This window comes from Athene noctua, chromosome 4, assembly GCF_965140245.1.
Source record: "Athene noctua chromosome 4, bAthNoc1.hap1.1, whole genome shotgun sequence".
In the NCBI taxonomy this organism is placed as follows: domain Eukaryota; kingdom Metazoa; phylum Chordata; class Aves; order Strigiformes; family Strigidae; genus Athene; species Athene noctua.
In genome coordinates this window covers 10,723,288-10,749,986 of record NC_134040.1, presented here as the reverse complement: position 1 = coordinate 10,749,986, position 26,699 = coordinate 10,723,288, and the positions used below count along the sequence as shown (strand labels likewise).

The 26,699-nt window shown below is 37.2% G+C and overlaps 1 protein-coding gene across 4 annotated transcripts in view; it reads right to left on the bottom strand.

Moving 5' to 3' along the window:
• Positions 1-26,508, bottom strand: part of GRK4 (G protein-coupled receptor kinase 4) — a 43,830-nt gene extending 17,322 nt beyond the window's left edge. For 2 of the 4 annotated variants that reach the window (XR_012633528.1, XM_074904419.1), the window contains exons 1-9: positions 26,219-26,508; positions 15,398-15,484; positions 14,611-14,723; positions 10,096-10,173; positions 8,826-8,926; positions 7,392-7,484; positions 5,355-5,442; positions 4,467-4,607; positions 1,572-1,762 (exon numbers count right to left, since the gene is read on the bottom strand). Coding sequence is in view for 3 of the 4 variants with exons in the window: in XM_074904419.1 (XP_074760520.1) it covers positions 1,572-1,762; positions 4,467-4,607; positions 5,355-5,442; positions 7,392-7,484; positions 8,826-8,926; positions 10,096-10,173; positions 14,611-14,723; positions 15,398-15,484; positions 26,219-26,270 (944 nt within the window). In the remaining variant the exon portion in view is untranslated. Of the gene's footprint in view, positions 1-1,571; positions 1,763-4,466; positions 4,608-5,354; positions 5,443-7,391; positions 7,485-8,825; positions 8,927-10,095; positions 10,174-14,610; positions 14,724-15,397; positions 15,485-26,200 lie in introns of all 4 variants that reach the window. The other 2 variants (XM_074904421.1, XM_074904420.1) reach the window with 2 other exon arrangements.
• Between the last annotated feature and the right edge of the window lie 191 nt (positions 26,509-26,699).

The following is a 26,699-nucleotide window of genomic DNA, read 5'->3' as shown; positions in this document are numbered from 1 at the left end:
AAGAAACAAGACCTTTTTTTGTTATTGCAAGAAGTTGGTCATTCAGTACTAAAAAGCACAGGGCTGAAAGTGATTCTACAGAGTGTAAAATTATCCAAACATCTTCCAGTTTTAGTACTCATGCGTAGTTGAGCTGACATGGTATAATTAAGAGTCTCTTTTCATCTATTTACATACTGGGCAGGAACTCCCTTAGTATGTCCTATACTGAATTATTTAAATAATACCTGCGGGTATTATGATTAAATTTAAGCCCTTCTTTTTCCTCCAAGCATATGAATTATTCAGTTAACTAACACATATACAGGTAACCGCATCTTAGTGTTTCATTTTGTTACGAACAGAGGACCAAAAATAATTCCCATTCTTTTAATTAAGAGGCGACTTTACTCGGTTGTGAAACTACTTTTTTCCTTGCTAATGAATTTAAAGCCATGCAACTTCTTAATTGGAAACTGATTATAGCACAAAACAAGGCAGAGATCTAGCACCAAGACCACTCCAGAAGAAACCATGACCTCCAAGATCTGGAATTATAGTCAGAGAACACCAGGATTGGACATACATGTTAAAAGGTCTGTTAGCAAATAGCTAACAAGCTGGGCTTAAACACAAGTGCTGTGGGGTTTTTTGGTTGTTGTTTTGTTATTTTAAAAAGTTTTGTTTTCACCTGGGCAATGCAAAATGACCTTACTTGTAGCTGATCAAATCATTCACCCTTGCTTCCCTCCTACATGCATGCCAAAACTCACAGAGTAACATTGCAAGATTGACCAAATTCTTTAGAGAATCACAACAACCAGCATAAGCCTGACTTACTCTGTGGTTCTGTCCCTTTCTGATGTGTGTGCTAGTGTTCTGTATTGGGGAGGGAAAGGACTAAGACTCATTCATTATATTGAAGTTATGCAGCATTATACTTTAAATCTTCTTTGAGAACAGGTGGTACTTGGCCTTACACACCAGAAATATAAAAGAAAGTGTTCTTGGTCCACAACTAAGTTTGTTTTAGAGACAGAAAAGAGCAGTAAGACCATACAATCTCAACTACAGTGAATAAGGCTTCTGCTAGTTTCATTAATTCAAAAGCAATAAAGTGCTTATTGAAGAAACCTGAAATAAAACCAGAAGGAAGAGGACAATATGGATTATAACTGACTTTTACCCTCTTGGGCGTAACAAGCAATGCAGAAAGGGACTTCTATAGCCTTCCATGAACTTCTACTTTAGAATGGGCAGGAAGACAATCCCATGTTCATAAAGCTTATTTATTTATTTGAATTACTAATGAATTTGCTTTGTAAATCATAATTTACTTTAATTTTACAAACAAACCTTGAATCAACTTTATAATATTTTAGAATATAGCAAGTATCTAGACCTAAATTAACAGTAAAACAAGTAAGATTAGTAATTTTTAAGGTCATGACGTGGAAAGGAAAACAAACACTTTTTTTCTTCTTTTCCTATGAAGTTGAAGTATAAACTTTTTTAGTAGAAAAACAATTAACATATTCAATGCTGAACAGACATGCACATTCAAGGTACAAGTGACTGTAGATGACACTCACCTGTAAACAATTCTCTCCTTCTGCAAATCCTCCAGACCACAGCATAGTTCTGCAGCATAGAAAATAGCCCTTTCTTCATCAAAGCCAGGATTTCCCATGTTATATATGTGAAACTTCAAATCCCCTCCATTCATTATGGTTAATACTAAACACAGGGCATCTTTCGTCTCATATGTATAGGATAAACTAACCTAAAAATGGGGCAGGGGGAGAAGACCACCATTATTTATTCATAAACCCCAAGGCAATTCACAGCTCTTTTTTCCAATACAAGCAATATAAGAATCTTTTTTAAAAACAAAAAAGAACAAAACAGTCAAGTAGAGAATCACTCCTGTTGAGTACTTGAAGATGCAGAAGAATTCAGACTAATTTGCACATATACACAAACCCTTCATCACCACTCTAAAGTTTAGTCACGACATATCTGTTTAGATACCATAGAGCTCCATCCAGACAATACATTTATTGATGATGTCTCTCAGCTGCACATTACCTATATTACTCATTGTGAAGATAATGTGAGCATATATCTTATTTTATTAATACCTCAGGAATTATGCATTGAAAGTTGCCCTACATTAGAGAAAGTAAAAAAGTTATTTAAGATCAAATGTGTAGTTTCTATTCCTCCCCATACCTGCCCCAAATAACTGCATATTTCCCTGGCTTAGAATTTGTCAACAGTAAAGAATTAGTATAGCTCTTTATGGTCTTTCTTCTCACTGTATTTGGAATGAGGTACTGATATGGAAGGAAAGACACCACATTTATTTTTCCTGCAGGTTTTAAGTAAATTTTTTTAAAGTGCATTTAAAGTTTTAAAGTAGACTTGTGAATTCCAAAATCCCCAATTTTAAAACAATGTAATATACTGCAAAATTTAACATATGTTGTTTAAGTTACAAACTCAGTTTCAATAGGAAGAGCTATGCTATGCTGACGCTCATCTGGCAGGATCTTCACAATTACCTACAGAGATAGTAACTAACTTGTACTAAAAGCAATGGGATTTAAACATATACTTAATTTACATTAGGTAAGTAAACTAGGTGAAAATCAGTAGGATTTTTGACTCAATAAATATATTTTTAAATGCAGTACAAGTACATAAAGGCCATAATTCAGTCATAAGCCCAAACTCTTTCTTCAGAAGCATAAATCCAATATTAAATAATAAAATGAAATAAATATATAAATCAGCTACTCAGGGCAAGGGTTCCTATTTGGGGTTTTTAAAACGATGTGTCCAGCTATTAATGACTTGACTTGCGACATACGCAAGACAAATTATCTACCCACTTCCAACGCAGTATTACTACAGATCCTAGATCTAGATCTTCTCTGTTGCATCAAAAATATGTTGGATGGCAAGAAGATAACTTATGCTCAATCCTAGGAAGGGATTTCAAATTCAACTTTGATCAATTATTGGTTGATAGTATTTAGGGATGTTGAAAAAAATATTACTCAAAGCCAGAAGTTTCACTCTTATCTCATGTATCCCTAAAACTAGTAATTTCTAGATCAATTCAGGTAATTTCTGGGTTCAATTTCAATCAGTTCAAGCCTATGAGCCTTGTGAGAAAATAACATTAGCATATTTATACAAAAACATTATTTACAACCATTTAAAATACATTAATGTATCTGACCAGCAGGTTCTTAATCTTTTTTTTAGCTGTCAGTATTCTACAAGGTTTTTTTAAAAACATAAAGCTTATTGGAAAAGACTTAAAATATATGTATGTATAAAATATATATGTATTTATTTATAAATAACTTCCACTATCCTCTAACACAGGTACTTTAAAATCCTCTCTGAACAGCAATACAAAATTTATCAGTAAATGGACTTAAAAACAATGCAAAATGACTTTAAAATTAACATTTAAATTAAAACAATTCAATGAAAAAACCCCACATGACCTGGGGGCAAGTTTACTTGATATATCTTTGATCATTCTAAGTTATTTCACTGCTTAGTAATTAGAGCTACTAACAGACCATAATTTACATGATAGCATCAGGTTGAAGTATGAAGACTATTCTGTGGAATATCTATTTAAAAGTTGTTAATTGTTTCACATCCATGATACCTCTTTAAGCCTTAGTATACAGCAAAGCAATATAACTAACCTGAATCAATATACTAGTCAAATTTCATGTTTATCTTTAAATGTATAAGCAATAGAGTAAGGAATGTTATGAAAATACCTAGGGATATAAAAAGTCTATTAAAAGTCACAGAAATATAAGATATGCAACTTCTAAATAGCATTTAAATGGCAGACTCAGGAAGTCACCCCTTGGCAAGTGCATTTATGAATGACCTCCAAAAACTAAATTAGAAATCAGCATTAATTATAAGAAAATAGGTTTATGGGAGGGAAGAAGGGGGTAAGAGAAAAAAGCAGAGACCACTGCATTGGAAGAAGAGACAGAGAAGAGAAACAGCAAAGGAAAAAAATGAAGCATATGGAATATCCTCTTTATTAAACATAGGTAAACATACTGAGACATAGACTTGAATAATCACTTAAAAACGTTTTTTGTGCAGCCTAAGTACTACAGAATCATCTATTAACCTTTAAAAAGGGGACAAAAGTTCAGTGGCATCAGCATGCTGAAACACAACCTAAGGTTTTGGAAGTGAGAAATAAAGCAGGCAGACTATAACCAATTCAGTACTGGATAAAAACATCCTCTGCACAGAACTGCTCACAGTCACACACAAAACTTACTACTATTTATATCAATCATTTCTATCAGCAGACATGCATTCTCTAAATCAATTTTTAAAAAAGTCTTGTGCCCACAAGCTCCTGGAACACTAAAATGAAGTAAACAAAGCAAGACAAACTTCTGAAAATAAGATCAGAAGCAGATACTTACTACAAACCTACTATTCACTTTTTCTAGAATTCTTTTTTCATTTAGAGCCATTGATTCTCCTTTTCTCTTCTTTATTCTCTTTTTTTCTAGCTTTTTACAAGCGTACATTTTTCCTGTTGCCCGTACTTGACAGGCACACACCTAAAAAAGGAAAGATGGTGTGTCAGAGATGCTGGGGTTTTTTAAGATTTTTTTTTTTTTTAGGATTAAATTTTGTTTTCTTTTTTCAAACTCTTAAGTGCTCTCAGAAAAACAAGGTCTGTAACTTTCACCCATGAAACGACTTTGAAGGGTCACAAAAGCTGTAACAGAAGTAGAAAAAGCGATTATACAGGAGCAAACACATTTTTGTTGGGGTTGAATGGTTCAATAAAACTGTGCATCTTGTGCTGGTGAAACACCTGACTGTGGTAACAGTATATGTCTGGGCAAGCAAGACAGGACAAATATCCACACCATAATCAAGCAGGAAAAAGATAATGATAAATTAGTAACCCTCCTTCCCTGTCAATATGGGGCTCCAGTTGAAACATATAGGGGGGCAAAAAAGTCTAATGAATTATAAACAGAATTAATAAAACCTATAGTTTTACCTAGTAGATACATGAATATTCTATATAATTAAGTAGAAAGTACATTCTCATTGCCAAATGAAATTTCTAAATGGAAGCAACTGTTGTCAGTCAGTGGAAGTTTTCTCCAACTTTGTGCATGACCTACAATAGTGAAAACTAACACATTAAAAGAAAAGTTTGGATTGACAACAGTTTGCCAGGTTATGTGTCAAATGTACTTCGTTAGAGTCAAAAGTTAAAAAAATGCTTCTCCTCCATATTAACTTTTTTTTTTCTTAAGGATTGCCTCACAGAAAGATACTTCTGTACTCACCTCTCCAAATCCACCTTTGCCTAGTACTCGGTAATGCCTAAATGTGTGTTTGGTTACTGGTTGCCTGATCAACAGAAAGAAACAATTACTGCAACAGAAATTACAAGAATTAGCAATCCCCTCCCCACCTCGAGCTCTTCCTTCATTTTCTCCTTCCTGTTCTATGACATCTTACTGAACAACAGTTGCCTTGACCTCACAAAGACAGTATTATAGTAAGCTGAATTTCAGATGAAAGGGGTGTTCTGATTAGAAACATTGGCTCCCTCGTGTGGTCATCAGATTCACAATAGCAGGAAGAAAAGCTTTATCAGTTAGGCCCTATGCTGTTTATCGTTAGAGACAGTCAATTTATCACCTCCAGTTGTCTCCCTTAGTTGCAGTATGCTGACTCTTGTCAGCGCAGCATGTAGGCTGCATTTCAATGAGATCATGCTTACAATGCAGCATTTAAAAGGTAAACCATTTCTGATTTTGCTTTGCTGTTTCACTTTTTCAGCGAAGAAAGAGTTATGGTATGCAACAGCAGTTCAAGGACCAAATTGTTAAGGTATTGATGTAGTGGGAGAGGAACAGATAACTGGAGGCAGTAAACACTCCTAAACATGTATCAGAGCAGGGCTATTTCATGGTGGTGGGGTTTTTCTGATTTGTTTTAAAAGAACATTCATTGTTAATGCAGGTTTGTTCTCAGGACAACAAATGAAGGTTCATTTGGTAGAGAATTTGGTTTAATTGTTTGAGTAACTTCCCTAGTTCTCTTGCTGGCTTTTGCTAATAATTCAGTCAAACAAAGGCATTGGTTAACTGGAATTTACCATAAAATTAATGCTCAAGCACAATGTTTGAATACGTGATCATGATTAGAGTCAATTTGTACCAATTTCAGCCTTCTGAAAAAGTCTGGACACTCATTTAGTATTGATTTAAACGCCCAAACTAGATTCTGATATATATAAATCTTGCTGTCTGGTAATTACTAGATCTGTGTCTGTACCACTCTGAAAAACTGAGTAGTTATCCAATCACCTAGTGGGTTATAAAACCAGATTAATGTGTTTATTAACCACTAATTAAACCAAGTTTGAAACTAAAGGATGATAAGCATTCACAAGGAAGATTAGTATCCCTCTGCACACTTGACAGTCAAAAATATGTCCATATGATAATAAATTTGCATTTAACTAATACAAATTTACCATTTAAAGACTACTGGACAGATACTTCCATTGGAGTATTGGCTCTCCTGATGTCTGAAATGCTGGGCTTTCAACCCCAAGCCCCAAATTAAGGTTGACATGTGGGTGATTCCCACAGCCCTTCACAAGGGGGTGGTGAGTTTGCCTTTAGGCTTCCCTCCAGGGTGGGCAGCCTTGCAGACGGAGCCATTGGGTAAATGACCCCAGGTGTCCTGCACTGAGTAACCCAAGGTCAGGTGTCCCACTGAGGGATAAAAGCTGGGACCACTTGCAGGCAGGGGCAGTGTCTGTCTGTGAGGTGGGTGCCCTGTGCAGAGTTCCCTGTTGGGGAAGGACCTCCTGCCTCCCTGGGACTAGGCTCCACTCAGGTCTGGCTTTTGTAAACACGGGCTGTGTAGAGATTCGGTATGTGGCTTCCTTGGTCTTATGTGTTTGGCTTGTTGACTCGGTTGTCTCCCGTCCCTTCTATGGAAGACTGCATTTCACCATTTATTCCACCCATTGTTGGTCGTGCGGTGTTGCTGTTGGTGTCAGTGGGATTGATGTCAATTATGTATAATCTGACTGACTTGTTTGTACCCCCAGCGCTCACCCATGTACTGACCCTTTTGTATCAAATACAGTTTGGTTGTTGGTTCATCTTTATGCTGGCTGTGTTCTTTATGCTAGGCCTAATAATTGGCAAAACAATGTCCCATCCTTTACATCTTGTCTTTCAGACCATAATTTTAGAAAGGCAGTGTCATTTCTTACGGCTCTACATCATTTCTAGCATAACAAGCAGACTTGGCCACAGAGCAAATCAAAATTATAATGCCAGCATTATAAACAAACTTACTTTTCCAGCCATTTCCACTGTAAAAACCGAGAAAAAAACACACTTTCTTGGTAAGCTTCAAAAGGTCTTCTGCTTAGGTATTCATGGACAATTCTAGGAACAGGAAAATACAACCAATCTTATACTAAAAAAAATGATGAGGCAGGAGGTGCTATCAATCTGTTAAAATATACTTAAACATGTCAATGAAGCTGTAGGCAAAAAAAACATTGTCACTGTGCTCTACAATGTTTTTAACCTAGATGTCTCAAAAACCAAGTATCTGTCAAAGAAAATTGTTCCTGTCAAAACACTAGTGAATGCCAAACTACTGTTACTTATACTAACTAGAAAGTTTGACCTCTGCATTCTCATTAAGTGTCTTCAAGCCCACCTGAACATCAGCCTCTCAGTAGCAATGCAATGCATGTATCACCCCACAAATATGACCTCTGAGAGATATTTACAGGAAAGCATCTACATGTTTTCATACATCCTTTGGAGACTGGCAAGTAAAATTTTATTTTAGGATTTGAAATTGTAATACTAAATGCCATATCCAAACCTGAACACCAGGCACCTTATCATTCCCCTTAAACTAAACACACCAAGGGCAGGACGTAGATGGAAGAAAACAAGTAATTCAAAATGTATTCAGGTATTTATTGGACAGAGAAAAGGGGATGACCTACATGACAGATTCTCCATTCGAGACATGTTTTACTAGGTGTTCTCACACATCCCTTTCAATCTTATAATCTCAGGTTGTTATAAAGTATGCTTATTTTTGTTGCCAGGGAGATGACCCAAGCAGTGACATAACATGTTGTAATCCTTCAGACATGATCAAGCATGCCTTGAAGAACCAGTAATATTAGAAACATAAAGGCTTTAGAAAGACATGCAACACTGGTAAACATGTACCATCGCTCCAAGAAAAGCCTTCCCTGCTGCTGCTGTGTGAAATATCACTTCATAACTTCAGAAGACCAAGTTGTATATGTTTGTGTTAACAGCCATCTTAATGGAATATAGCTGTTGGCCTCAGTTCAACCCGTTTTCAAAAACCATAAATTTTGTAACATTGTTGAGAAACCCTTCAAGCTCCAGTTTATAACTTCTTTTTTTTTTTTTTTGAGTACCTTCATTATGGAAGAGAAGTAACTCTAAAGGTAAGAATATAATAAAGAGAAATACTATTCTAACTTACAGAATATTTGGTAGCAGATCATAGTGTGATTTTATGCAACAACAGCATTAAAAAAAAAAAGCTCTGCAGAAGTCAAATATCTAAATCATATCTGAAGGAAGCCTAGTACTTCAATAAATCTGTTCCATTACCTACACTCATTTAACAGACCAATTACTCCTGGGTATAACAACTTCACCTTTCATTTCTCTCAGAAACATAAATTTCTCTTGTGAGAGATGCATCACTATGCATTTTTAACTTACCTAGTACAGTCCATAAAAAGATCCTTAGAAGGGTTCTTTTCCAGTCTTGCTTTACATTCATTTACTGTTTCCTGAGGTATTTCTGGCAAGTGTGCTGCAGACTTTACATAATTACAAAAAAAAAAAAAAAGCCACAATGAAAGCAATTTTGTAAATCAATAGAACGAGTAAAATTTCTGTATTCAAAGTGAAATGAAATCTTCTAATACAGGAAAAAGAAAGGAATGGTTTTGCTAAAGAGAAAACCAAGAAAGTCATATTCAAGCAAAATTTTTATTTGTTCTTTATTACAAAAAAATGCATTGGAAGTTTTTACAGTTATTTACTATTTCAGTATCTGGGGAAACAAACTTGGCAATAAGTCAAATTTCTTTTTCTTTCCAAAAGTCTACCACCACAAAAACAAGTTATCTGTGTGGCTTGGCAGAATGGAAGGAGAAACAAACACACACACAAGTTGGGAAACTATTTCAAACCAGCCCAAAGAAATCTGCATTTTTTTTTCAAAAGCTCCATGTGACTTATGGTAGTCCCAAAGAAATGATCAGAAGAGAAGTGGCAAACTTTTAAGGCACCTGCAAGACCTTCATTTGGAGTAAAGTCTTCTCAAGACAACCAAATTGAAAGAAGCAGAAGGAACATCTATTCACAGAAAGCAAACATCTAATTATATATACACAGAAAAGCTTCTACTGGATACCAGACTCTTAAAAAATCAATCAGTGAGATGTTATATTTGCAAAAGAGGAGCTATTAATGATCTCCATGCAAAATGCAGAGAAACAGAATGCTTTAGAACAAAATAAAACAAAACAGCATTTCACTTTGTGAAAACCTGCAGCAATTCTGAAAATTTACAGCAAACTAGCCAAGGCCACACAGAAGTCTGAAAGAAGCCTGAGAATTTCAAGAATTCCTCATTCTCATGCCTTCAGACTACAAAACTCTGAAATAATTTGTTAATAAGTTTTCTTTAGATGCTAAATTATTTCGTTGAAAAATATCTTTACTTGAGACCAGTATTTCAGTTAGAAAACACAGGTGAATAAATTGTAACAGTAGTAGTCTTAAGAGCAGAGATCAGTCAAGGCTTCTGCTCAAGTTGATAAGCTTCACAATTGCAGAAGGCAGTATACCTTTCAGAAAGACAAAAATGGGACTAATGAAGTTCGAAAGTCAATTTACTAAAAACAGTGCAACCACTTAGATCTCTATTTATCTGACATATACAAAACATTTGAGACAATATTTTGCAATATAATATATTTACCCCATTAGTGAAGTACGTCTCTAAAACTTTCAGGCCACAGTCTATACGCTTTTCATCTGAAGATACCTCATATTCTGCCTAGGGGAATGGAAATGAAAATTAAATTATTTTCAGAGCTATTCAGCACAACAATCTTTTATATGATGCTAGGTAAATTTTATCATGAATAACACAATGCTTCTAATATAAAAGCAACTGAAGGCTCTCGTTTAAAATCTATTTAAAAGACTTTTAGGCTACACAGTGAAACATGTATGAAGAACACTTAAGAAAAAAAGCACATGGAATTTAACTTTTGAGAAACATAAGAAAAGTAACAATTAATCTAAATGCAATTACAGAAACTGTATCCTAGAGGTTAAATTAGATCAATTACAACGAAATAGTATTTTTGTTGTATTGTAGGTCAGAATGATCCAGACAGAAAATAATTAATTAAGAGTACAATAATCACCTTTTTCTTCACTGTTTTTTTTTTCCCTTCATGTATTTTTCTTTACTACAGTCTTGGGTAAAACCAGGATAAAACCACTACTTTCTACAAGGCCATGTTAACTTGGGAAATAAGCGAGATCTAAACAAAAACCTACTTTATTATTTGAGAAAATAAAACTGAGTAGATACAAAATGACTTAATAATATATGGTGTCATGATGAAGAAAAATACCATTGTGCAATACAGCGCATTTTGCAGATAAACAACTGGCAGCTTAACAGAGCTCCAGAGGCAGTTCCTTATGAAAAAAACCAAACCCAAACCATCAAACAGATACTAGTACAGGAAAGCTCCAAGGACTACTTAATAGTAATCATTTTAAGGAATAATCTAGCAGCAGTCATCAGAAGTTACATTTAAAGATAACACAGAATGCGGGGAACGATTAATTGGAAAAGAGCAATCTCAAACAGCAACCTGTATTAGCTTTGTAAGCTGGGTCAACTCAAATCAAAGCTTATTTCATATCTTGAAATGTAAATGCATGCACCTAGGAACAAAGAATATATGGCAGACCTCTAGAATGGAGGACTGGATCGGTACAATGGCATATGGGGAGAACAATCATTAAGAACCTCGTAAGAAGTTCCAAGTGACTGACCTAATCGGAAGAGAAGTTATGTACCCTTATAAAGGAAACTACAACACTGAAAAATGACAGTTCAAGAACCAATCACACACACAATTCTGAAAATAACAGAATCCCTAAACTCCAGTTTTGCAATCAGTTGCAGCTAACCCACACTGACTCACTACTAAGTCATCAACATCTTTTTCTGTTGAGACATTATGGTATCAACCACTTCAGCATAGTACATAAGACAATTGCAAGCCTTTGTTTTTGCTACTTTAATTCCACAACCATCAGTCTAATGGTAAGGAATACTTCTGCAAGTACCAAACAACCTGAGCAGGTCAGAAAAGTTAATCAACCACAGCAGTGCACTTACCACCTTTTACATTTTCAATTATGTGAAAGTAGGCACTCATTAAATGCAAACAGTTAGGCATGTTGTTTCAAGCAGATACTCTAATTTATAAGTAAGTTGAAGAGACAGCCTTGTCAACTGATTTCAGTTACTCACAGAGCTTAAGTGGGTAGATTGAGCTGTCACCCATGCTTTTTCATACTTGAGTGACCTTGTCCCCAGCTAGTGAAATGAGTCACTAGATGATGGGATAACTGTAATTCCTCACTTTAATTTCTGTCACTTTTATTCAATTATTTTGCAACTCTATATAAATCCAGCCTTTCTAGACTCTAGACTTTCAGGTCATACCTTCTCAGAAGTTAAAGCTTACCAGTCTTAGTATTCAGTACAGGTGGACAATATAGCAGTGTACTACCTTGATTTTGCCATTTTGGCCTCCTGAAATCACATTGCTCCATATAAGAGTCCGAAAACTTTTTAAATTAAGATTCAAGGCTCTTAAGACTATGTCATTTTATGCCAGAAAGTATTTTCAGAAAGATTAAGTCTGAAATTTATTTAAAATAAAAAAACCCGGCAAAACCCAATGTAAAAACCCTACAACCTTTCCCTTCACATTACTGCCTTACAAACAAAACCAGCAAAAAACCACCCAACACTACCCCCCCACCCCACAAAAAGCTTGAGCAAGCTTGCTGAAGTCCAGTCCAGAAAAGGGAATCAGGCCAACTCAGGAACCATTGGTAAGAGATAGTAGGTATTTTTATCTCACTTCCTTGATCAGACAGCATGCTAGCTTTCAGGCCATGAGAGTCACCAATTAATTATCTTAGCTCTTATGAGAGCTCTTTTCAGGAATTTCCAAGCATACTTCTTCAAATGAAAGTTAAAAAATAAAAAAGTAAATTGTGAAATCATACTTTATATCAGATTATCTCAACTATGACAGTCTTTGTTAATTCACAGAGGTGTTGCAATCCCCATAACATTATAGGTTGTGTAGTTCAAAACAAGTCAAACTTTTCAGTTAGCATAAACCAGTTACTTCTTAGAGACAATTTCACCTGAAAAATGACATCTGTAGAGCAAAGACACCCCTGCCTTACAGTCATGCCTCAGATTTTTTTCCACTTTTGTGCTGCCAAAGATTCTGCTACTCCTTATCTAAGCTTTTAAGGACTAAAACTGTGCACAGAAGTTGTAACCATTAAGTGTACAACCACAGTCACCAATGGTCTCCCCATTGCACTATGCTCATTAAAGGCTCTGCTTTACATTCACTTCAGGATACTTGGCTCCATAGTTCTCGATTTCCATTCAATCCATTCTGTGTCTCCAACTGCCAAACTGGAATTTGGTGATAGCTCCTAAGAGTCACAAAAATATGGTGAAATGCAGCTGGGAAGTAAGCTTAATTGCACAAAGATACTGACAAATAAAAGGCAACTCTACTGGTTTGACACTAAGGTTCCTTTTTAGCTGATCAAATGCCTCAATTTATATTCCCGTAGTGGGAAGGAAGATACAGTGAAGTGGGGGGCACAGCAATAATCTCACATACTTCCTTACACCCTGCACCTTTCAGTATTATCTTGCATTCTGATACTGTATTTTGGGATGCATGTAGGCAGCAGCACTACCCTACCACTATCTTGTTTGGTCATTTGTTCCCTGAATATAAGAACAAAAATCGGTTGGGATGAGGAAAACTGTTCTTTTGGCAGCAATCTCCGTTTAAGACTACATTTTACTGTGCTTGGATTAATATGAGGGACAATGAATTAAAAGCTCTGAGCTATTATACTCTTTTCTTCAGGACTGTTGTGTGCCTGCCTACTCTCCTCATTACTTTCCCCTCCCCATGAGGGTTTTGCCTGAGGATTTTTTACAGAAAACGGCTTTGGGCACACTTCCTTCCTTCCCTTAATCTTTAGCATCAGATACCAAGATGCAAATGTAACCAGACAAAACACTTCCTTTTTCCTTGGTCTCTAAAACCTGGTTTCTGTCCTTCCATAGATGGAATTTCCATAAATTTCCATCTCCATTGTTTTTTATTTAATTAGCACATTCTGTCTAGCCTAGGGCTTCCACACAAGTTGCAACATTTTCAAGTCTGTTTACAACATTTTCAAGTCTGAATATCATAAGTAATATTCATTGTACACATCCTTTTAGGCTCAAGAAGTCAACCAGCATGTCTTTCTAAAATTATTTCTCTCATACCCATCATGCCCAAATTTTTGTAGGTCATCATACCAAGATGTCAGAGATTTTATACTAAATATTAAACATCTTCCTTTAAGTAACAGAGCCAGAGTTTTTTGACATTCATAAAAAGTCACAGCTTTACAGTTGGCAAAGAATAAATCACATTATATTTTCATGTATGCAGCATTAGTGAACAGATGTGTTTAGAGAAAATTAACATTCTATAAAATTGTTGTGTTAACACCAGTAGGCAGCTAAGCCCCACACAGCCACTTGCTCACTCCCCACCAGTGGTAATCAGAAGGGTGGAAGTGAGAAAACTTGTGGGTTAAGATAAAGCAGTTTAATAGATAATGCAAAGCTGCCTGTACAAGCAAAGTAAATTAAGAAAGTCATTCCCTTCTTCCCATCAGCAGGCAGATGTTTAGCCATTTCCAGGAAAGCAGGGCTTCATCATCATGCGTAACGGCTACTTGGCAAGACAAACACCATAACTCTTAACTTCTCCCCTTCCTCCTCCTTTCCCTCAGCTTTACTGTTGAACATGGCATCATATGGCATGGAATAACCCTTTGGTCAGTTGGGGTCAGCTGTCCTGGCTGTCCCCCCTCCCAGTTTCTTGTGCACCCCCAGCCTACTCGCTGGTGGGGTGGTGTGAGAAACATAAAAGGCCTTGATGCTGTGTAATCACTGCTCAGCCATAACTAAAACATCCTTGTTATCAACACTCTTTTGGTCAAAAAATCTAAAACGTTGCAAGGCATGAGCTACGATGAAGAAAATTAACTCTATCCCAGCCAAAGCCAGCACAAAACTCACACCTTTTACAAACACCTATCATCTACTGATATCCATCTCCAATTTCTCACTGCTTACCACTGCATCCAGAAATTCAATGCATCTTTTCAAATCTGGTCTGGAATCACAGAACTGTCTGAAGAGAAGTCTTCCTATTGGCTGTTTGTCACAAAGCTGGTTATAGTCTCTTTCTGAGAGAGAAATAACAAGTAAATATATTTATTTACTTTTTTCTTTGTCACAGCATGGTCCTTACTCCCATTTGAGAATAGTCCAGAAAAAAAAAAAAAAATAAAAAAAAAAATCACTAAAACATAAAGATTTTACATTAACATATTTAACAAAGACATCAAAACCAGTAAGTGATCCCAAAGAGTGAAACACTCACTTCCAGCCACATTTGTCTCTTATAGACTACCACATTTATTAAAAACACATTGAATGATATGGTTAAGTTTCATTTAGGTTGGGTGTGGAAAGCAACAATACTCTGAAATAGCAATCCCAAAGCAAACAAATGTTTGGAAAGAAGGAATACAAAATAATTACTGAAAAGGTTAAAAAATTATAATGACATTAAGAAAAACGTGAAATATATTACCATGCCATTCAAATTACAACATGATTCATTTTTCTAATTCATGGCTTTGTAAATTTATCCTTTAGGAGCACTTTGCACTAACAAACAAGGAGCTGCGATACAGCTTTTATCTTCTCATAAATTCTCCATCACATTATAAGTTTAATAGCTTTTTTGGCTAACTAGCATTCAGAAGCAAGACAGAATCCTTTCAGTTAACCACCAAACTTTTACCCTTCCTTCTAAAAAAAAAAAAAATCAGAGACCATTCTATAGGACACCTACCAATTGAGCATCTAATACCTTCACAATGACTAACAGGCGGCAACTTCAGCATCTCTTTCCATTTTTTACTACGCCCACTCCGTTTGCCTAGAAAAAAAGATATGAGTCATGTCAAACACAATACTGTGTCAGAATAAAATTAAATATAACATTAACAGCATAAAATTATGTCACTTCTGCACAGTTCTGTCAGACAGCTTTTCATGCCTAGAAAGAAATCCCCCTACAAGGATATCCAAATCAATAACAAACTTCATAGAATCACAGAATCATTCAGGTTGGAAAAGACCCTTGGGATCATCGAGTCCAACCATCAGTCCTACTCTACAAGTTCTCCCCTACACCATATCCCCCAGCATCTCATCTAAATGACCCTTAACCACACCCAGGGATGGTGACTCCACCACCTCCCTGGGCAGCCTATTCCACTGTCTGACCAACTTGATACAGAAGAACTTTTATATGAAACACTAAAAAATGAAGTAAGTCTTTTGCAAGACAAGTATTTCATAGTTTGGTCGTACATACAGAATATCTCTGCAGAGACAAGGCAAATATCTAGGATTCTGAAAATTACAAACAAAACTGAAACATCAAAAACAAACAAAAAAAATTTGAGAATTATCTCTCAACCATAGTGAAGAATGGAAGATATTATAATTGAGTAACAAAATACATAGAACAAACATCTTAAAACATATTTTTGGATAATCAAGATGTACATAAATATTTTCGTTCTTTTTTTTAAGGGCAGTAATAGTAAAAGAGTAAACCCCACTAGTAAATGAACGAGCACTGCTCAAACACACACCATTTATTCCAGACTACAGGAGGATACAGGATATCAGGAAGAATTTAACTGTTGTAGGATTTCAGATCTTTTCAATGCTTCAGATTCACAGCACTAGTATTAAACTGATTTTTAAAGAGTACTACAGTATTTTCCTCAATGTTTCTCAAAATATATAGCTGATCCATTTTCTACATTAAATTGGAATTTTAGTACATTACTTTCACCTGAAGAAGCCAATTACATCTACAGAATAAATGCATACTTATCAGAAAAAACAGAGATAGATACAGGAACATATGTATGTATTTCACTGCAAAACATTTCAGCGGAAGAGCAATTTTCGTGCTGCAAAATATTATAAAAGAAGATTTTACGAAGCGATATGGCCAGATGCGTTTCCACAGGACAAAACAGTAGCAAAACGGCACAGAAACTTTCTAACTGTACCAAAGCAGTATGTACTGTTAACCACAATGGGAGAGAAAGGAAGGGAGTTACCCTATGTAACCCGAATAGAAACCAAGCAGCAAACAGTACTCAACTCTGACAGAATTAAATCGTTAGGGAGAAAGGAACTAACATCTTCAGAGTAATAAAACACGTATTGAAAATAACCCCTTTCTCTCAAACATACAGCTTCTTGATGAGTTCTGCGGTTGCAGTCTGAGAAGCTGCAGCTTAGTGAACCTTAGCTCATACCAAATTTACACTAACAGGAACACTGACGTCTCACTGTGCTACTGCAACAAAATATTCTCAACTCAAGTAGCACTAGAAGAGTAACAAATAAGGAATACAAAACCTTAAAAAGTTGATTCTCAGAGATTCTTTGAACTGATACCTGCTTTCTACAAAACCTTCTGCATTTCATTTCCTCATGTTGCTTTGTCATTCACCTTCCAAAATATTTTAGAATACAAATATATCAAATCTACTGCCGCCCCCCTCATTCTTCATGCAGTACTAGAACTAATCATGAAGCTGTAGTTATCAGCACCATTTAAACAAACTCCAACTATTTTAACAAAATATTTTTGATGTTAAAAAGAAGTTCAATATACGCTTGAAGAAAAATCAAACTATACAGAGCAAAGAGCATTTCTAACAGAACTGAACACAAACAAAATCAAGGAATACTAACATAGATAGCCTGTACACATACACTGAATAGAAAAGGACCGAGTATATATTATTATGTGGTCATGAAAAAGAGTGGACAGAAGCACCAACCTAATTTTTAACCATGTAACTGAAAAATACACTAAGCTGCAAGGTCCACAGAAGTGTTTTTTTTTTTTCTGTTAGAAACTGTTCAGAAAGACTCATTTGTGCATGACACAGTACAACCAGTATTGACCAAGAAAGATAAACTGACCTAAATTCATACGCCAATGCTGTTTGGAAAAAGTAAAACTGAGTTGTGATATATGCCAAGTATTAGCATATTCTGAAGCACAGTCAAAAGGAAAAAAAAAAAAAAAAAACAACAACAAAACAACACAAAAAAAACCCCAAGAAACCACAACAAACCACAGCAAAAACCCAAACCAAAAAAAAGAAGATCACTGGTCCATTATACTTCAAGTCCAACACAAGGAAGTCTGCTGTATTTTGCCCCAAATACTTGGCCAGTTACTTACTATGTGACCATTATGAACTTCCTTTTACGGAAAGAGACAACATGCTAGAATGCAATTGAATTCACCATCCTATAGAAGTCAATAAAGACTACATATAATTTATTAATGATACTCTTATGCACTTGATTCTTGTGTATCAACTAAATCAACATGTTCTCTCTTCTTTGAACTGGTTGTTCTTACATTTTCAGCAAATGCACAGAAAAAGTCTGTATGTCCCACTGTTCTAAAGAGAATCCATGACCTACATCACTTACAGATAAATTAGCCACTTCTGGTAAAAGTTAAGGGAAGAGGCCAATTTGTTTGTCATAATATTCCCTGATCGCAAACTCCTTTTCCATTTCTGAGGCAGTTTAAAAGAAGTATCAAATCAAATTATAATAGTTGTGGTTTGTAAGTGTCTTAATATTGATTTCAGAGCTTCTATTCTGGATGTCATTCTAAAATACTTCAGATAAAATTCTTGCAGGAAGACCAACAGCTTACTTTCCAACACAGAAGCAGCATAGCCATTAGGTTAATCTGCTTTATGGTTGACCTATGTGGTTCAGCTGAATTGCCACTTTTGCCTCTCTCAGATGTAATTGCTGGCTAGAACAATGTCCAACTTGAAGCGATTCATCTTTTACCAAGAGAAGGGTGGATGCAGCAATTTGCCATTACAATGAGGAAACACTGCAATTACATTTTCAGGTACATGAGAACCTTACCTTCTCCTCCCCAGATTACTACTTAGAGTTCGAATTTCAGTATTTACCTCATTACATGTTTTCCTTTCGTAAAAAGATGTGTACTAAATTCTGTTAGGTCATTGCATTAGAATATGTTATGGAAAGATATTTTCAACTTTTCAAATTTCATTTTTCAACTTTTTCTTTTTTTAAAACTTCAGAAAAACATTTGAAAAAATTAAGTAAGGCAAGGTGGTTGGCTTATTCATCAGCAAAAACACAGCTAGTTGCAAAAAGAGAAACTTCTGTGGCAAAACAAAGCAATCTGGTGTAGAAACAGATTTAGACAACTAAGAATATTTTTCAGGTCATCGGATGGACTTCCCACAGCCACAATGATCTTCCTTACAGACAGGATTTGTAGCGTGACTCTCATTTCACTGAGCACAATGTTCACTGAACATTATTAGTCAGTCTTCCTTGAGACAGAACACTTGGATTCTGACCTATGGAATGAAAATAGTGAGAAGCACCATACTATCCTTGGCTAATAAAGCTACACAGACTATATGTGGTAAGATTCAGTAGCTACTGCACTGACACTAAGATTCTGCTTCAGCTTTCCTGCCTGTAAAGGGCAAGCAATGTCTCTCTGTGGTTGAGAAGCACACTGCTATGTAGCACTAGGGGTGCATGATTGCTACAACATCATTCTTGCAAAACTGATTCCACAAACCAGATTGTCAGATACCAGCTGAGAAATACATCGTAGACCACACCCAGATAAACTCTGAAAGCATAAAACTGTAACAATAGGACAACTTACAGCCTGTCTTTAACTGTATAAATCAATCGATTTGTTCAATGAAAAATGCAAAAGAACTGATGCAGAAGCTGCCCATCATCTACACTGAGATGCATGAGAATAACTGGGTACACACACTATCATACAATACATCTTTCCCACAACAGAGAAAGTTGCAGTCAAGTTTCCTAACAGATTTTAAACTCTAATGAATTCAGATCTTCTCCTACTTACAGATGCATTTTCCTTCAAACCACTCATAATAAGGATTAAAACCTTTCACTGAAAAATCAAAGCATTCCTGTTCAACTCTGGCCTTACCCTACAAAGACATTTATAAACACTGCCCATTAAGTAACAAATGTTGACGGTATGCCCTTGCTGTGCAAGATCCACCTTCAAGACACAGAACACCGTGGAATTAAAACTCAGGTTGTCAGATCAGAACAGTAACACTGAAGCACCCCTGACTTCATGCTAGGAGACAAGTTCACACATACCATCTCTTGAGGAAGGCTGTCATGCTTCCAGCTCTAGAGAGAGCTCATGCAGTACTGCTTTGTGGGGTCTCTGCAACCTTCTCCATTGTGCACGTCATATTTTTTGATATCTCAGTTGCTTGAAAAGCAAGCCTGGTCACAGTTTAACAACTAGGCTTAACAGAGCGGCATCTCTTATATAGGGGAAGAATTTCTTCCAGAAGTATGATACAGATAATCTGTCTGACTCTCAGCAAGTTTACCAGAATCAACTAGCTGAAATTTCAGATTTCAGCACAAGGTAGGCACCTAACTCTTCAGTGTTATTAAAGGCCAAGGCATTTCTGAACACAAACAGAAGCAAAAATACAAGCAGTTCAATAAACACACACGAAAGACAACTATAGATCACAGATTGTTATGGCATTTTTAAGATAATATTCCTCACACTCCTGGATTCAAGTGCCTAAGGTTGGACTTCAGCAAGGTAATGCTCCAGTCCTCTTGTTCATCTGACTGTTAGAGCAGTAACTCTGTAAGCAGTTAAAAACCCCACGTATCTATGTGAGCATTCGTGCAGCCTGTTTATACACACAATCATTTATTGTTCCCACCACTATAACCACTTGAACAACTGGTTCTTCACATCAACTCTATATACAATTTCAGTAATCATGTGCACATTCAAGAATGCTAGTGCATACATGCTGGACTTTCTCCACTTCTTCAGAAATTAGGTTTGAAAGACTTGTATCAACTCAAGTAAATGTAACTAATCTGAAACAGAACACATTAATCTAATTTTGCAAACAATGTAACATCTGTGTATACATTTCATTTTGAAATGTCTATAACAACTCAACAAACAGGATTTACTAGAGAAAAAAAACAACCCAACAGTAAGAAAACTCCAATTTTACAGACAACTCCTTGACAAACAAGGACTTTTTTATGATGGTACATCAAGACCGCAACAGATAGAAAAGAAGTAAAATTCCTTTAAGTAGATTGTGAAACCTCTAGTTATAATTGCCACATTTGAAATAACCAAAGCAGCAGTGTGTATCAATAATGAGACCTCTCATGTTGTTTATTTAGTAAATGTAATTATTTAGATTCCAATATGCCCACATGCATTCTTCTTGCAGTTCATTAAATAAAGGACAAAAAGGCAGACATTGTGCATAATTCTGTACAAACACAGGAAGACATGTTTCCTGCCACAATGAGTTTACAGCAATTTAAAGCACAATGCAATAAGGGACTGCAATAGAACATAGGAGGCAAATAAGGGAAGAAGAGACAAAAATAACAGCAACTGCAAAAACTCACGGCACTCGTGTTAAAATTTGTATTTGCTGCTGGTAAATGGACTTTCTGGGTGTGAGGGTGTCTTGGTTTCCCATTTGTCCATACTCCTTAAGTAGTTAAAGATTTTGGTGCAGTTTGATAGTCAAACTGCAGTGATCTGATTAATCTCCTCAGAATTTTCTTCCTAGTTACAAATACACACTTTATAGGATACGTGCCTATGTATCACCACCAATACCATTCTGAGTTATTACCTTATACTGCAAGCAAAAGTAGGATGTAGTTTGCTTGCAAAATTATTCCAGTTGTTTTTAAAGCTATACAGATCAAACACAATTTGAGTGGACTACTTATTTTTTTGTGAAGAGTGCTACACTAACACAATTCCAATTCTGAAAAAAGTATCTTTCAGGATTTACTCAAGCCAAACTGTTATCACATTCTGTTACTGTAAGGTTCCTGCTAACTCCATCCTTGGGCTACACCTAACAATTATCAAATCTGCAGGAGCTCGCTGATCCATCTGAAAACTAATTTTGGGAAGAAAACCCCAAACCCAAAATGCCCAACAAGATAGAATAAAACCCACCACAACAAACCACACACCCTAGACCGGTTCACGGATCCAACTGGAAACTATCTTACCCATTCTGCAACCACAGGCTAGAACCAATACAACCAAGAGCTTGGGGAAAAATTTGCTTAAGGCATGATCTTAATTTAGCCTAAATCACTGATGACACAGAGGATATTATATGCCTAACAGCAGACCCAATTCTTATTCACGAACTGCTCCTGCTAGAGCCATATAAATGAATTTTAAAGTGGATGCAAATGGACCAGGTATGCTTAAAACATACTCTTGGCATGGATCCTCAATTGGAGTGAACTGCCACTGACTTCAAAGGAACTACAGATCTACCCTTTGGACATAATTTTTGGAGACTATTACTGTAGGCAATGAAAAAAGGATGGCTCCTAAGCAGTTTAAAAACATACAGTGATTAATTTCTTTCCTTCAAAACATCACAGACTATGTGTGGGATGCTGAAATGAATTTGGGGCTTACAGACACTCAAAGGATTTAATGAGACTGACTGAAATAATTATGAAAAACAGAACATACAAATATAAATAAATAGAAAAGTGATTGTAATATAAGACATTTCTGTGAATTTTCAGATTTTTTTCAGAATAACCAAGTTTATATTTTCTATTTGTTCCCATTTATGGGATTAATTCTTCAATGTCCTTCAAGAGACACTAATTTCAAAGATATTTCTGCTAGGAAAAAAATGAATGTGTTCATTCCTCTGCTCTTACACAAAACTAGGAGTCATATTGCTGCACATTATTCTTTTACACATAAAAATCCCTGTATGTGAAAATCTCAGTAAGAAGATCATAAAATTGCAAGCTTTTGCACCATCTACCTTACAGTTCATATATCACAATACTTAACTGGTTTTCTATCTCAGTTGCTGCACTTCTGTGCTCATAAGATCAACTTTGAGTTTGCTTTATAATCTCTTGTTTCTCTACTGAGTCACTTGTGCTTGTTCCACCATTGGGTTCACCTTAAGGGGAAGTTCTCCGTTTTTCTTTCGCACATACAGATTTCCCTCAAAAAGTAATGTCTGCACAAGAGGAAAGAGCTGGATTGGCACAAAAGGCCACGTATCCCAGGAAACTGGGACGGGAAAACCCAGAACACTTTGTACTACAGTTTTCACCCAGAGGCAAATCCCTCCACAAACAGGTTAGCTCTTGGCATGAGCAGGTCAACTGGAAAAGCGGACAAGGAAAGAAAAAACTCCTGACTTTGTGTCATCACAATATTTTCTAGCAGTAGGTACATATAAGAGTCATGAGCCATCTCTAACACCCACATGCGTGAAGAACTAGCATTTGATTATTTACAAAGCTGTATTAAAAGAAGATAAGGAATCCTCGTAGCTTTCCTTCTTCACATAAAGAAGTGTTGTAGTTGCTACAGAGATACTACGATTCTTTATGGGAAAGAGGCTTCTATTAAAATAATCTGTTTTATGAAAAGGTTTGAAATATCCTTTTAGAGCATAGCATCATAAGACAAAATTTAAAGTTTTGAGGCTAGAGAGAAGCTAAGGTTTGATCTGGCCTGAAAAACATGACTAGTAAACTCTTATAAATCAATGTTATCATCATGCAAATTGAATTAGAAGATACACGCCTCCAATGAAATAATTTAACAGTAAGACTATTAGTGAGAAAATAGTATTTAGTCTAGAAATACAGCAATACCATTTTGGCTTTATTCTGTAGAAGAAAGTAGCAGTAAAAGATGCATTTTGTCTAAGCACACTACTTAGTTCCTGGCTCCCTAATTACATAGATCAGATTTACTTTCTGCATATCAAATCAGATTTAAACAGTAGACATGAAGATAGCTGTTCAAGGCGTACTAATTCCACACACCTGCAAATGTAAAACCCAAATGATGTTCATATCCTAAGAAAATTCACATCCAGAAGTATTAGAATACCTAAAATTAGAGGAAAATTACGAGTGCAAATCTGGGATCATAATTTTGGCTGTTAGGTCTGGTTTATGTGCTCAGGTTTGACTTGGTGTTGATTTGTATGATTTGTTTTGACTTGGTGTTATTGACCAGGCATTTCTGAATTCTCATTAAGCCTCTGCCATACCCTTTCACCAGATGAGGACAAGTACACAACATCTTTAATTCAGTTTCTATATTTTCAAAATGAAGATGACATACCCCTACAGCTAAAAGACTTTGTAAGATGCTTTCAAGAGTACAATCTGTCTCTATTCTTATCTTCATCATGAAGGAATCTCAAGTTAGACTGAGACTGACCTGTGCAAGCTGTAATTAAGCTTACATTGATTTCTTTCAACATGCCACTGAAAAATAAGAGCACAGTACTTTACATCTTATTTCTTTTGCTTTTACAACTGAAACATTTACCCAGGTCAAGAGCTTCTCTTACCCAATCTTTAACACACCAAGAAATTAGAAAAAGGATTACTGATGTGGCTCAAGCCTACACATGAAAATAAGTGAAGCTGATATTGTCTTAGGATTTTGCTTTCTGTCATGAGAAACCATAATTCTGCACTTTTCCATGCTATCCCACCTCTCCATACACTATACAGTGAGATAATAGGAACGCAGGAAGGTAAAGGTCTGCTCTTCTGTCACAACTGTGAGGACCTTTTAGCAAAGAATACATTTCAGTAAAATATCTACTTTACATACCAGTTTTGCAAATCCCATTCCCTTGGAGTCTACTGGGCACATAAGAATAGAGCTGGGACAGGGATTTTATGGAAGGTCCTGACAGATGGAGTAAATCAGACATTCCCAGACCAGCCAGAGCATGCAACACACAGAAAATACTTTCATTTCAAGGAGTATTTTGAAAAATGTGATGTAAAAAAGTACCCAATGCACAGGAACTCAGACCTGAAAAGGTAAAAGACCTTCTACCAGTTGATCAACGGAGTTTCACAGTTTCAAAGCCAGAAATCGTATTTTTTACACGCTTACACAACAGAGCCCAGGTCAATTGAAGTTACAAAAGAGTAACAGCTTATTACCATTACTTTTTTAAGTTTCACATCAGGTAGAAGTGATCTTCTTCACATCAGCTGCTGTCAGACTTTCATTTAGTTCATTAAAATATCTTGTTTGGTCAGTTCTACCACTATAATTTATTTTAAACATAGTGAAACCTTCGCTAAAGAGGCAACCTGACATTAAGCAGCCACTTAAAAGCCTTTCCAGATTACCACTCCACTCTTTGTGGTGAGGAATTGGGCACAGTAAAGTTTTGAGCCAGATTCTACTTTCCTTTCGTTTCTCAGATCACTTCAATGCAGACTCCAAATTCAGGCAGCACCACCACAGACATGTTACCGTCAGTGAAACCAGCCAAAACATGTCCTCTAGTTTGAGGTGGTCTTTTCAGCTAAGGTTGGGAAATGGCCCAAAATTGTGATCACTGTTCTGTTTTTTAAACCCTACTTCAAAGTCAAAATGCTGATTTTCCTCTTTTGCTGCTTAAGGCAAATTTCACTGGATACACATATGGCGTAAGTGCCAAACCCATTTAGAGTTGGAGGAACTTGCAAAACATACAGGGGCAGATTCTGTTGTTCTTACTCACTTTAAAGAGCTCCAGCTAAACTAATGGGACTTCTCAACACAATTAAGAACAGCAGGATCGAATCCAAAAAGAATATGCACATTTCATAGTTGAAAAACATACTCCGCACTGAGTACAGTGGTAATCTGGGGAGGCTTTCAAGTGGCTATTTAATGGACAGTTATATACATGAAAAAGCAGTGGGACAATCTTATTTCAGGACTTTTTTTTTTTAAACAGCAACCACGTGCTAGACTAGATTTCATTATCTGTCCAAAATGTTTGTTAGCTGGGGAAGGAATCTTCAAGTCAAGATGTTCTGGGGAAGCAAACTCTAAATCTTAATCTAATGGAAAACAGCACACTTTAATATTAGGTTAATACAAAATAGTCGACTGCAGAATACAGGTAGCATTCACCAGCTATGTTTTTCACAGCCAGAACTTTCAGCCAGATAGACTGCAAGGTTCTTCCGGAGAAGATTTATGTCACTTCGTCCTTTATATCCATATGCGTAGATATTTACAAATAAACTGAGAACTACAGATTAACGATCTTCTTAAAACATCCGGTTAAAACACCATTTGAATCTAAAGCCCGACAGGGGAAGGAGACAAGGGTTTTGGTTTTTTTTAGAAGCCAGCCGCAAGCCAGAACTCCAAATTCATCCCGCGGGAGGAGCAGGGCAGGTGCCTCAGGGCACCGCCCGGGACTCAGCGCCCGGCCCGCCGCGGCGGGGAGAACTCGGGCCACCCCCGCGGCGGGGTCCGCCGCCCCGCCCGGACCCCCTGCCCGGCGGCCTCTCCTCCCTCCCCACCCGCTCCTCCTCCATCACTTCCTCTCCCCGCTCCTCGCTGGCCCCTTTCCCCCTCACCTCAGCCCCTCTTCCTCCCCCTCGGTACGTGCCCAGCCCGCCCCGCCTCGCCCTCTCGCTTCTCCTCCCCCCTCGCCTCCCCCGCGGCTCTCACCCTCCCGGGCTTTCAGCAGCACCGTGTTGGCCACGATGTTCTCGATTTCCATGGTCGGGGGCTCCTTCCCCTCAGGGCAGCCGGAGTGGAGGCCGCCCCTACTGCCTCCTTCGCCCCCTCCTCCAGCCCCGCCACCGCCGCGACGCCAAGCCTCCGCTCATCCGGCCCCGCAGGACCTCAGCGCTGCGCTCGCCTCTTCCCCATCACCCGCTGCTCGCCCCGGCACCGGCCTCCCCCTCCCCGAGGGCGGAGGCAAGAAGCGGGCAGCAACCGCCCGCCCCGACCATGGCTCTACCTCCCTCCTCCGCCCGCCTCAGCCCGCTCCGCCCCTGCCTCCCTGTGCCGCCTCCCCCGCCCTGTCGCAGGGAACTACAACTCCCAGCAGCCCCCGCGCGGAAGCGCTAGCTTCCCCCATGCGCACGCCGCGCGGGGCCTGCTGGGATATGTAGTTCGCGAAGCCTCTCCCGGCCTCCGCCCGGCA